Here is a 14,245-nt window from a genome sequence, read left to right as displayed (position 1 = left end):
AGGCTCCGTAGTGTAACTCGTCAATGTACATTATTGGAAGAATGAACGTCAATGCCATTGCTTTTTCTCCCCCTCCTTTATCTCTGTCAATGATTCAAAGACATGATTTATGGTTCGTCTCCGTCTTTCAGGATCATCCATCAAGCGCTGGCTCTGCCGCAGCGCCACCCGTTGTAAATCATTCTGAAAGCCTGTCACTCATTTCCATTAACCGTTCCTCTGTCGCTCTGGTCTCCGCCTCCCTCAACCTCCTTTTTTTGCTCTCCCCCTCTTCCACCCCTCACTCCTCCCCCCTCGGTGCACAACCTACAGCCACGCAGGGTATCAGTTCCGTTCCGCTGCTTCGTCCGCCTACCTTCTTTTCAATAAATTAACCACTTTCTCCCATGCAATGAATAAAAAGGCTCTGCACTCGTCTTGCAGTCGGCACCTACTCCTCCTCCATTACAGCTGAACACCTTACAAATGTCACGCCGCTGACTCGTGGGCTAAATGAGGATATAGCGCAGAGAAAATATTTTTGTTGCACTGACTTTTCCAGTGGAAATATTTGAACAGCTTTGATATGTTTGGAGTGTGGTATTAATGAACATATATCCCACACATACGGGGCGCTGCATCTGGTTTCATTATGCTTCTTTTATTGTAGGTGACTTGAGGAGAATTTGCCCAAAAAAAAAAAAACACACAATAAAAACCCATGTACCCAGGTTAGACGAAGCTCACGTTATTTCTTTTATGCATTGGTTCTGAGAATTATTGTATTCAACTGTAACAGTCAATGGAAACAATATTATGTCTGTAATTATTCCATGTAGTAAAAGCAACGCTAAGTGGGCAGTGCTGCCATTAAATGCTGTTGGGGCTCCGTAAATTCTACCAGTAATTTAATTCAGACACTCGAACAATGACTGTAGTCTTTAACCAGTTTTTATAGAAACAGGTCTTATGAACAGAAATAATTGGCTCAATGGAGTGACTGTCAATCTCTTACAATGGTTGATGTGCCTGCTCTGGGGAGCCCAATTCACTGGCTTCTTTTTTTATTCTAATCAACATCTAGATATCAACACAGCAGAATACCCACAAACAGCAGAAAGCCTGTTTTGAGGGGAAACTTTCAACTATTGGGTGCCAACACATTTCACTATTTGGGCAGCCATTGTTCTCAGAATGGGCTGTCAAAGTGACAATGCGCACCAGGCAAATCCAGAAGTTTGCACTTTTGAGAAAACAGCGGGCCCTAATCATTTTGTGGAGGACACTTGACAACAAATTTGCCATTAAAATGAATCTGAATAGGAGGGAGCAGGGGCTGTTTTGAAGCATTTCTGCCTCTCTTACTGTTGCTCGTCTTGTCCCACAGAGCTCCAGGTTTGGCGGGCTTGCTTCTCTCCCTTTATGCTTGCCATGAAGCAGCCTTTGGTCCCACTAGAAACTGACAGTACCACGCTTCAGCTGCAAATTCACTCTGTAGCCTCATTGTATTTAATGAAGGGAAAAAGTGGCAATCTACTATTAATGAACTTGGAATGTAAAAAAAAATGCCTCCCTTTGCTGAAAACTGCATAAAACTGCTTGTACAAGGAAAGCTTTGGCTGGAGCCCATCCAGAATCTAATGAAAGATCCATACAGGGACAGAGCGGGCGGGAAGAGTTAGTGAAATGCAGATTGTTTTAATAGAATACACACAGTCTCTTCCAGCTGCACTATCAGATTCATCAAGGCCTGACCTTGATGGAGGGCTGTTGTTGTTTGGGAGGGCCAGTGTTTAGGGTTCATGCAAAGTTTATGATGCAGGCCCTGTATGTCCTGTATATATACGTCTACTGATCTCAGGGGAAGACTAAATGGAGCACAGTCCGTGGAGCAAAGACGGAAGGAGACTTGCCGCTGGCTGCTTTTCGTGAGACTTTAATATTATATCATGAAACAACACACAAGATCACATGGAAATAAACCACCAATTTGATATTAAAAATAATTAAATCCTGGATATTGCCCCTCAGATGCAAAATAAAACGGAATCATACGATGAAGCAAATGTTTACAAAACATCAGACAATGATTGAATTGGAATTGAAAAGCTCTTTATTTAGTCGGGCTAGTGGGCATGAAAAACAAACAGCACGTCAGGCGAGTGTAGGCCATCATACCTTTCACTCAGTATCTCATAAAACTAGAACAAAGGCCTTATGTGTGCAAGGCAGTGGTCCTTAAAACGATGGCCCACTTTCCTCCCTGCTGCCACGCAAACATTCCTGACTGACATTCAATCAGGGAAATTTGAACCAAAGCAAGATGGTCTTTTATTAGTACCGCCCTGTTTGCTCGACTGGTCAGCTCCAATATGCGAAGCGGTTTGAGTGGCACACTGTAAGATGATGGGTTCACTCTCTGATAAGGGTGAATGAGGGGTAAACTGCTATTCTGCAGAAAGGAACCATCAGACCTCATCATGTCGCTCCTGGAGAGCCGTGTCACGGGCTCTTCAGAAACCAAGTGACAGAGCGGCGCGAGGCTGCTCCCCTCCTGCAAGTGGAAAATACACTGCAGCTGAAGCCGCCCTGCTTCTGCTCTGCCAACTGGAACTTTGTATCAGTCGGGGCAGAAAAGATCATCTATAATCTGACAAATATACACCGAGGCTTTTAAGCCTCTTCGGTTGTAACGTTATCCTGCGTGCTCGCCCAAATTGTTTATATTTACCTTTCCTTGTTAGGGGAGACGGTCACGTTGTGTGCAGTATATTTTCAACTGCTTATACTAAACGGCACAATACAGCTTATTCAGCGGACAGTCATCTAAAGGGTGCGTCCACCCAAATGACAAAAACAACAACACATTTTCTTACTTATCTCTGGTGGCGTCCAGCCAGGTGGATAGTTTAGCTGCTGCCTCCTCGGTAGAGTGGAATTTTGTTTGGCGCTCACAGGTTTGCAGAGATGCAAGAAGTATTCAGATCATGTACTTAAGTAAAAATAGCAATACTACTCCTACTAATACTACTACTTTTACCTATGTATTAGCAACAAAATGTACTTTTAAGTATCAAGACTAAATGTACTTATTACGCAGAATGGCATCTGTCAGTGTTTTATTGTTACAGTATTATTGCTGCATCAACATGTAAGCGGTATTTTAATGATGTAGTTGAGGTGGAGTTCATGTTAACTGCTTTATATACTGCTGGATAGTTTAATCTATAACAATGCATCATATTTTATAAACCGACCATATGTTTTATATGTAATCTTAATATGAAAAGTAACTTGTAGCTACAGTGGTATAAAATAGAAATACTCAGGTAAAATAGAAGTACCTCAAAACTGTATGGAAGTACAGTACTTGACTAAATGCACCTGAGTTAGTTTCCAACTCTACAGATTTGTAAAAATCTCAAAATCTGGACAAATAAAACCAAAAGTATCTGTATGTGTATATTCACTCCTTGGCCACTTTATTAGGAACACCTATACACTGTAATACACTGCAATCCAATGCAAGAAACTTATAGAACATTATTATCTGGCTGAGCTGTTGGATTGGATTGCATTAGATTTTACAGGTGTACCTAATAAAGTGGCCGCTCAGTGTATGCCCTATCTAAGACTGGTTATATCTGTGTATATGATAACATGTTGTCCACAAATAGCAAAAACCCACCTGGCTTTGTGCTGCTGCTGCTGTGGTAAAGCTCTGTGAGACAGGATGGGGATGTTATGTATCAGCCGGTGCTGATAGGAGACCCTTTGGTGAGATGCAACACCAGGCAACTGCATGTGATGCGGCGGCTGTGGCACGTTCAAAGTGATGACTTAGGTGCTGGAGTGCAGATTGCAATGCTCTCCCACCGCTCACTTCCAATTAGGCAGCGGGCCGACTGATGCGTCTCGGAGCAGAAGCTTCTAGTAGGCATCAAAAGGGGCCGCGTCGCTCGGTGACATCATGGAGGGAAGGGGCTCCTGGAGCTTCAGGCAGGGCAATCTGATGTGGCTCAGTAAATATCACGATTAGCATTTATGCAACAGGCAAGGACAGACTTTTAGATAATCCCACATTTGTATCGTTACATAAAAAATACCCCCATAACTCAAACTAAACTTGCTCAAAGGCTGAGCAGCTCAGACTGACTGCTGTCGGATATTTTTTTTCGCGTTTGTTAGTGTGTTGATTGTTCATCCAAAGTTCTCTGTGTTTTTAGTTAACAGAATGTTGGTTGTGAAAACATTTTTGATTAATTGCCATAATTATTGTGATCATTTTTGCCCAAATGAACAGCCAGATGGCAGGATATGGTGTCATATTTGCGATCCTATCATATTAATCTGGCTCTGGGTCCATCTGAACACATTGTGCCGTTTGCAGTGTTCACAATCTGTCCTCAAGTTGTCCGTGTCTTTTTTGAGCTGCGAGTTTTTATTTGATTATATTAGACTATTAAATATTAAAGTTGAGGGTGTATGAAAGTAAGGCATTTATCTGCATGAATAGCTTGTGTTTAGTGAAGTAAGTAATGCGCTTTAAGTAACATCTCCTTCATGCATACAAAAATTAACATGAGTGTTTTGTAGTCAAAGCCTCAGAAAGATCCAGCAAAACCACTTTGTGGGGGTTCATGGCTGCTTTTAAACTCTCTTTTCATCGTCTGATCTATGGATTGTCCTTTATCCCCTTTCCCCTGCCCCTATCTTCACCAGAATGTGCACCACAATACTGGTAATAACCATTTGATGCTAAATACAACATGATAAAGACCCACTTACAGTGTGTCTGCAGAGTTGGGAAGCCTGTTAAGGGCGTCGTTGGAGTCATTTAAAAGTGCTGAAATGAAATAATGGGTCAGATGGGAACTAATGAGACATTCCTATTTAAAAGCAAGTCAAAAACTATTTTATTCTGTGATATCAATTAACCTCCCGACAAATTTCGTCAAAGTGAGCAGCCTGAATGTGATTGTTCTCTCTTTACTCTGCGGTGTCCTTGGGCTCGGGGAGACTGTTTCCTGACAGGGAACAATGAAGAGAGAGGTGTTTACAGATCTTTACAGATGGCTCCGGGGCTCAGAATTAGCTCCTCACCATTTCTCATGTGATTCAGTTCAGACTTAACTTCAGATGTGTCATCAAGACTATCATCAGGATGTCTGACAATGTCTCTGTTTGATCTTGACGTGCACTGCTCACTGAGTTAGTCAGATATCACTGTCAAATATTAAACCTTGTGACATGTGTGCCTCATTCTAATGATAGCTCACATCATGGTGACTTTAATAAACACACCACACTGTTTCCAACATTGCAGGCTCAAAAAAAAAAAAGCCTCACAACTTTGGAATTATGTTTTGTACACCAAGTACTTTTTGACTGACATTTCACACCTATTTATAACAACAGATGAACACGGTGACTAAGTGTTTTTAAATGCAGACACAATTAATTGGGCACATTGCTTACATGTGAGTGCAAACAGGGAGGGGAAACAGATGATAGTTACTGAGACAGCCTGGAGACTGTTCAGTGATCCTGACCTGCGTTGTTAGCGTGTTCTCTGCCTCTCCAGCGGGCCTCCGGTTTTTTCTATTTTTTTTTTTTTCTCCTCCTTCGTTTTTTTTTTTTTCTTTACATGACATAAATCCGGGAGATGAAAATGTCATGGAGCAGGTTCATTTTGCAAAGAGGTTTTGATTGCCATGCGCATGTAATTGATTGTTCCAAGGACAGGGGGAAATCTAGAAATGTCATAACAGTCCTGCTTAGGTTGGTCCCACCACTAGGCAATCAATGAGAAGTAAAAAGAGATATTGATTTGCGAGCAGCAAAAACTGTAGCTTGAGACAACCGGAGAGCGCTGGGGAAAGTGGCACAGACGTGCAGACCTGTCACTGGCACCTATGAATTACCCAATCTTCTCTGAAGATAGTGTTACCTCGGATACTCACAAAGTCCTGCGCTGGGTATTGCAGCTGTCCATTAGCTAAGCTTCTCAGGCTTCTAACTCTCTGTGGCTTGTCACATTAATGAAGGAAATGTTGACCTTCCGAGGGATAAATGTTGACGTTCTCAAATTTACAAAAGTTTCTCGTGGCATGTTAACAGTGGAAACAGAACGCGCACACACACATTTCTAAAATGATTGGCACATTTTGAATAGACTCACTCAGACCAGGGAGAGAGGGGATTGTGCTCTATGAAGATACTAATGCTTAAAGTTGAGTTGTAAATATATTGTCATGTAAGCCTTTAGCAGCAATCCAGTTGGACGGCATGCTGCCACGAATGTTGCTGTAAATGTAATCTACTATTTCCTATGCAGTTAGGTGGTTTGTCTAGATGTAGAGAAAAAAGGCTTTTGGCTCAGAAACAGGCCGCTGCTTCTGTAAATCCAGGCCTTGCTATGCCAAGAGTCTGTTCTAACGGATAAAGGTTATAAACACTTCAACTGCCTGATTTATGATGGACACCTCAGGTTTTTTGACCTTTGCATATCTCTGTCTGAAGATATAAATTTGTAGTGACACAGATTGGAAGCTTTACAGCAGTTTATGACATGCTAAATCTCAGGCAATGCATGCCAGCCTCTTGTTTTGTAAGGCTAGTTAGGCTGGGAGTTGCCTTGCTTGGACTCCGAGACATTTTCAAAGCAGGCATAGTTGTGGGAAAAAAAACAAAACGTGCCTGAGAATAAGAAATTGCTGTTCTTCACTTTTGTCTTACACAGTGACGCACCGGTTCTTATAGTTTGAGCAATGATGGCTGTTTGTTCTGTGTTCTTGACAAACTTGTTTCATACTATAATGACCTTTTGGAGGTGTTGTCTGTTGTTGTGGCGTTGTCTTCGAGTCTGATCTTTTATTTAAGAGTAATGCAGCTTGGCGTGGCTGCCGTGGTAGACCAAGAGCTGGCAAAGCACAGTTACAAATGGTGTGAGAAGCAGACTTAGACACGCGGGTATCTTGGAGTGATCCCTGCCAGAAGGTTAATTGGTGCCTCTGGATGTCTGCTACTTACTGTAGGGCATCTGATAGAAAGGCATAAAACAGCAGGAAGGGCAGCTGTTAATCTCTGTCAATTCCATCCTCAAATACCACGATAAGACGCAAACATTCACATTAAAAGTGCTTATTTCCAGGAAAACAGTACTTAGCCCCTCTATTTGAAATGCACATTTATCTTACAAAAAGGGGGAGGTGAAACTGAACTGCATGTATTGCTGAATTTTAAGCCACATAAAATATGCCAGAAATAGCCTTTGCTTGATGGTGTATTTTAGGGTTGCGCCATTTCTATTAAACCATCACTGGACTGGAAAACTGCTCATCTCCCCACTTTGGCGTACGTTCTCACTAGTCCTTCAGTTTTAGCGACGACTTTGAAGAAAGAGGACATCAACTGGGAGCTTGTCATAGCCATTGGTGTTCTCCTTCACTGTGAATACTATATATAAGACTATAAATAAAACATACCTCTGTGCTCTTGACAACTCTCTCCCTTCGCATCAAGGGTGTTTTGGGGGCCATCACTGATCTCGGTTGGCCAATCAAAACATCTCTCTTGCGGTGGATCAAGGTCACAGCACATTGGGGGCTCTTGGGTGTGTGCAGGCTCTTGTTCACGAGGCCCCACTCTCCATGTTTGTTTTGAAAGTCCGAATCCCATCTCCATCTCCATCCATTAGCTGGCAGGCAATTCACCTCCAGGGTTTCTCTTGAGGCACTTGTGAAATATTGATAAAAAAAAAAGAAAAAAGAAAGTCTTATTTTCAGAAGGCAAAGAAGGGAAGACATTCTATGGGCCGCCCAGTGTGGGACTCCTGAGTGCTCGGCTTCAGCCATCCCCTCATGGAGTGCCCTCTATTCAGAAAAGAAATATTAACCACGTGAAATGCATAAGTGCCTGGACAGGGCTGTTATGTCCTATTCATATTTAACTCACAGCACATCCGCCACGTCTCTCCCAAAATGCACATTTTCCAGCATGACTATGAGGCGGAAAATATCTCAGATATGTGACAACACTGACAAACTGCATTTATTGCAGGATGCCTTCAAAAGATATGCAAACACTGGTTGTGATATTGTTGCGTGGGTTGCCGGATGGTTAGATTTTGAATAATCTGAAATAGTTATTGTCAGAAAGGACACTTTAATCTTCTGTAGCTGTGTTCATGTTATGTCGAGCAGACCCTGCAGCCACATGAAAAACCCTCTATGCTGAGTCAGAGTTTCCACTAATTGGATGATGGGAAATATGTCAATTAGAAATACTGTTGTTTAATTATCTGTTAATTGAAGCAATAATGTTTGTGCTCTATGAGTTGGGAGAATGAACAGGTGAATAATGAAAGAAGTAATTGCTGTTTATGAGACTGTCAGGGAAAATATAATGACGTGACAGATTGCCAGTCATTTTTGGAAGTTTTTTTTTTATAATTGTCTAGTTTTAACAATGACAATTGAATCAGCTTTTCCACCAGCATGATCAACATCTTCACCAGCATCAGCATTCACATTTGCAACATATTTTTATTATTTAGCTAAGTGGCTGGATGTCTTCTGAAGTAATGTTTTCTCATCTTTTTCAGTCAAGCCTCTTAATTTATTGATACAGCACTGCGGGACATTAAAATATCTGAGTTTGTGTTGAGCCATTCCTCACATGTGGCTTCAGGGAAGCTGAGGTAATATCCAGAACAGAAGGCTTACACTTTCATTGCAGTTTTGAGGCATCCATAATCACTATGGAATAGGTCATTTACAATAACACTTAACAGGCCCCAGAAGAATCAATTTCCTTTTGTCACTCAGTGGCCAATGATTGTTGTAAACATCTCAACTTGCGGCCAGAAAAAACCTTGGACACAGCACTAAGTCAATGGCATGTCGTGAATCACATGGTGCTGTTACACCAGCAGCAGTCTGTTAGTAAAGACATTATGTCCAGCCATACTCTCCAACCTCCCAAGGCACAAAGCAGCCACCATTATGTTGTCCTAAATGGCTTCTGTGACTTCTCACAAAAACTGTATACTTGATGTCGTATGTGGGTTGTCTGAGTATTCTAGCTTGGAAATTGAATAACTAATTCATTTGTTATAATATCATTAATTTACATGTCTCTTCTTTTTGCAGTGTACATGCCTGACGAAGACGCTGTTCTTCAGGATTCCATCACCGAGGAAGACGGAGAGAACGACACTCAAACTGAAGAGGAATGCTCAGAGAAGACCAGCCCCAAAGTGTCTGAGGACAGAGAGCTAGACAACAAGAGCACTAACACTTATAGCAACCAGAACTCTCCCATTAGTGTCCTTTCCAATCAAGAGGCAGAGTTGGAGTCACGCCTTAGCGACAGCAGTGACAGACTCTCAGACTTCAAAACCTCCTCGCCACCTGAGAGCCAGAGGGATGACGAAAGTCTCAGCTCCAAACATAAAGAGGAGACGGGCGGCAGCTTGGAGAAAATGAGGGCAGCCTATGCAAACTTTCTCTCTGATTCCTACTGGACGGGGATAGGAATGGACTTGAAAATCGGCAGAAACACCAGCAAAGCCAACTGTGACAGCACCAACGGAAGCACCAAGAGTGAGTTTGACTGGCACCAGGACGCGCTCTCTAAGACCTTGCAGCAGACACTCTCCCCAAAGCCTGCATCCAAACCTAACCTCTTTAGCTCTGTCCACCTGTACAGGCAAACCACCAAACCCTGTGGCTCCGTGTTCACAGGAGCCAGCCGATTTCGCTGTAAGGATTGTAGCGCTGCTTATGACACTCTTGTGGAGCTGACGGTCCACATGAACAAGAGTGGACACTACCAGGACAACAACCACGGCAAGCAGAGTAATTCCTCTGCTTCGTCCTCTAAATCTAGGAAACGAAATTTTCAAGACATGGAAGGAAAAGAGGATGCACAAAAGGTTTTGAAGTGCATGTTCTGTGGCCACTCTTTTGACTCACTCCAGGACTTGAGCGTCCATATGATTAAAACTAAGCATTACCAAAAAGTGCCTTTAAAAGAGCCAATCCCAGTAATCACACCCAAATTGTTGCCACCATCAAAGAAACGGGCCTTTGAAACGGTGAGACCTTGCTCCCCTGACTCTACGACTGGTTTATCCGGCTACACTGAGGCACAACGGGCCGCCGCCCTTTCGAATGCTAACAGTAATCGCTATGGCTATCAGAATGGAGCGAGTTACACTTGGCAGTTTGAAACGTGCAAGTCTCAAATTCTGAAATGCATGGAGTGTGGAAGCTCCCATGACACCCTTCAGCAACTCACCACACACATGATGGTTACTGGCCACTTCATCAAAGTCACAAACTCAGCCTCTAAAAAGGGTAAACAGTTAGCACTTGACCCCCTGGCCATAGAGAAGATTCAGGTCTTAGCTGAGCCCGCTGCCAGTGACACTGAGGGAGAAAAGGTGTCTCCAAAAAATCCTTCCCCCGGGAGCAGTGAGAAGGATAGCCAGGGGGAAGGTACATCAGACAAAATGGAGGAAACTGAAGCTAAAGATGACAAGCAAGAGAGTGAGGATCAAAAGGCAGGCAATGGGGCTTTTAAGTACCCTTATCTCCGTGAGGAGGATCTTGAACAGGACTCAGGAGGAGGAGGGGACATTCTTAAATCTTTAGCCAACACAGTGGCCTCTGCCATCAATAAAGCCCAAACAGGGACACCAAGCTGGAGTGCCTATCCGAGCATTCACGCTGCCTATCAGCTCTCCGGCATCATCAAAAACACCCCTCTCTCTGCATCTCCCCCTACACAGCTAAAGCAGACATTTAACCACAAGCTGAGGCCGATTGCCCCAAAGGGGAAGTTATACCACGGTGCTGTGGGAGTTGAGGCTCCCCAGGGACAGCATCAAAATGTGGACATCAAAAAAGAAAAGGTTGGCATTAGCGATGGTAAAGAAAGTCAGAATATTAAGTTTGATCTGGTGGAGAATGATGACAGCGATTGTCAGGATGATTCCTCTTCCTCTTCAAAGCTTGATGCAGACTGTGTGAATGAAGGGAGTGAAGCGATCAAAGGGAAGTTGAGCCCAGATTTCTCTGACAGAGGCAAGACACCGAGCCCCTCTGCCAGCAATGGACGCAGCGCTACTTCAGAGCCTCTCAGTGACACTCCAGCTATACTTGGCATAAACCCTCTTAGTGCACTGCAGTCAGTTCTGAACAATCATCTGGGCAAAGCAAATAAGCCCAACAACTCAAGAGTAGATAAACTATCTGCTCACACCAAGTCTATTTTTGCTGACATTAACCGGAGCAGCGAGAAACCAGCTTTAATGCTGGGAAATGCTATGAGAAATAGGCCAGATAACACCTTCCTCTTTGTTAATGATGACCAGCCGATAGACCTGACGAAATCTAAACACAGCAAGCTAAGTTCCTCGCTGCTACCGCCCTCCACCCCGATGCCACAGAAATACGCTCTGTCTGACATCGCAGACATGGTTAAAGTTCTTCCAAAAGCCACAACGCCAAAACCCTCCACGCCGTCGAGGATCCCGACGATGAAACTGGAATCAGATGTCAGGCGCTTTGAGGACGTGTCTGCCGAGATGTACTCCGTCCACAAGCGTAAAGGTAGACAGTCAAACTGGAATCCTCGCCATCTTCTCATCCTGCAAGCTCAGTTTGCCTCCAGCCTCTTCCAGACCTCTGAGGGGAAATACTTACTCTCAGACCTCGGCCCTCAGGAACGGATGCACATCTCCAAGTTCACTGGATTGTCCATGACCACCATAAGCCATTGGTTAGCTAATGTAAAATACCAACTGCGGAAAACCGGTGGGACCAAATTTCTGAAGAACATGGACACGGGCCACCCGATCTTCTACTGCAATGACTGCGCTTCCCAGTTTAGGTCACCGAGCGCATTCATTTCCCATCTTGAATCCCATCTTGGGTTCCAAATCAAAGACATGTGCAAAATGCCGGTAGAGCACCAGACGAAGGTAGAGGAGCCAGAACTGTCGAAGGCCCTCGGTGTCAGAGCCACAGAGGCTCTAGTCACAGAGGAGGACATTGACTCAAAGTTCAAATGTAAGCTCTGCTGTCGGACATTTGCCAGTAATCACGCAGTCAAACTCCATTTGAGTAAAACTCACAGCAAATCCCCTGACAACCATTCACAATATGTGGAAATGGACAAGGAGTAGTTTTTCATATCATCGTCACTTTTATCCCTTTTTTTATTTTAATACACGGGTCAGATATTTCAGCCATTTTTCAATTAGCGTTGTGTAGTGTGCATCATTATGACGTTTAAAACATTTCATGGAGTACAGCAAAGACACACTGGTTAGAAATTGTATAAGGAAACACTAAGAGATACTTTTGCACCCTGCTCAAATGCATCACCAGTAATGAAATGTATTACTGCTTGAAGAAACATAATTGCTGATGTTTGCATGCAATAGCCCTGGCTATGACTACTATTTATTTGTATGATATGTCAAGTTTCAATTGTATTTCAAAGACAAAATAATGAACTAATTGTTCTTCTGTGATGCAGTACACCTGCGTAAACGTGCAGCTGTTCAAACAGGTAGCCCGACACATGATAACACACATGCAGACCTGTACAGTGTATTGCTATGTAAAGATGTTTTGTGTTGCAATGATAGAAGAGAAAAAAAAAAGAAGCACTTTAATAAATGTTTAATCACCAGTTTAGACTCGGATTCTGTACATGACTCAAAAATAATTAGGATATTTCACATGTAAATATATTTTAGAAGAAAAAAAAAAAAACAGTGTGTTTCATGCAACAAGGATAACAGCAAGACAGATGATACCTGTGATACCTGCACCTTTTTTTACTTATTCAAATAAAGAGTTAACATTTGATAACAGCTTGTATATCTTTTTTCATTTTGTTTTCTCTTGAATTGTTTGCGTACAAAGCTAACAGCTCGTTTTTAAAATGACTAAGATGTTAAGATTTTCCTGCTTATCGCTGAGATCAATGTTATACACGCTGAGCGGCTGATGAAATGGACAATAAATATATATATTATACCAACAAATTCTACTCAGTATGAAACACATGCATGTTGTGTCAGTAACATTGTCATTTCTTAAGAAGTTTCCTAGAAAAAACTATGTAATTTGGTACTGGAAAAAATATTACAATTAATTCCCTGTGAAACCTAAAGAGTCTTTTAGTCCACAGCAGGTCAGCTGAACATGCAAAAATGTGGAATTTGACTTCAGCCAAACACACAATTCAACATGTATGGAGCATAAAGTTACCAATAATTAATTCATATTTATTTGCTTTAAATTGAGCCTTTCTTTCAAAAAAAAAAAATCCTATTTTCCCAATAATTAATCCATAATCACATAGTTCTTTCCAGCAAACTTCTGAGGAAATCATCAGGGAAATATTCAGAAATTACAAACCCATAAAATAAAGCTTTACTCGTTAAGTATCTCATATTTAAATTCACAATATCCTCCTCATCTATTCCAAGTTTCTAAACGCACGGAGAACCTCAGTGTGACAAAGGACAACGTCCTCATTCTGTAGAGAGCGCCGCATTGTTTTTTTTTTTTAACCTTATGACTTTTAGATACACCGCAAAGATACATCTTCTTGTCAGACTTTATTGCTTTCCTGTGAACGCCGCTGCTGTTGCTGCAAGATGGTATCATAACAATTAAACATATTTCCTCCAGCTCTATTATTTCAAGGCTATTAAAAATAATTGCCTTCTAAATTCATAAACATTTTATGCAATTCATCTCTTTTCGAGCAATCAAGTCCTCAATTACCTCCACCCATCAAATCTCTATTTTATAACGGCCAACTGACATTTGATGGTAAATGGGAAAAAGCACATGGGCACTGTGGTGATTTGAATGCTGTGACACCAACTTGCCCCCTATTGTTGGAAATGAGCAGGCAATCACGTTGTTCATCAGATGACTCCTAATGCAGTTAAAGTATTCAGCTATAATTTCTCCCTGCATTTATAATTACTGTCAAAGACCACACACCTCAGTGAGCAGATTAAAGCTATAAATTATTTAGTGCCTTTCTTCGCCGATGGAACTCTGATTTGTCTGTAGGGCCATTATGTTTTAGAGGAGCAACTTGTTCTAAATTGGAGCAAGCATTGTCCTTAAGATGCAGCAGAATGCTTTGCAGGGGGGGGGGGGAAAGGAGGGGAATGTTATTGTTTGTGTTTATTAATTGAAAATTTAAAGTGAGAGTCTGCTTTTTACTT

At 42.2% G+C, this 14,245-nt stretch overlaps 1 protein-coding gene across 1 annotated transcript in view; it reads left to right on the top strand.

Moving 5' to 3' along the window:
• Positions 1–12,866, top strand: part of LOC139289197 (teashirt homolog 2) — a 38,330-nt gene extending 25,464 nt beyond the window's left edge. The window contains exon 3 of the mRNA XM_070910738.1: positions 9,132–12,866. Within this exon, the coding sequence (XP_070766839.1) occupies positions 9,132–12,172 (3,041 nt within the window). The 3' untranslated portion in view covers positions 12,173–12,866. The remainder of the gene's footprint in view (positions 1–9,131) is intronic.
• Positions 12,867–14,245: the final 1,379 nt, after the last annotated feature.

This window comes from Enoplosus armatus, chromosome 8 (genome assembly GCF_043641665.1).
Source record: "Enoplosus armatus isolate fEnoArm2 chromosome 8, fEnoArm2.hap1, whole genome shotgun sequence".
NCBI lineage: Eukaryota > Metazoa > Chordata > Actinopteri > Centrarchiformes > Enoplosidae > Enoplosus > Enoplosus armatus.
This window is presented reverse-complemented; position numbering and strand designations above follow the sequence as displayed.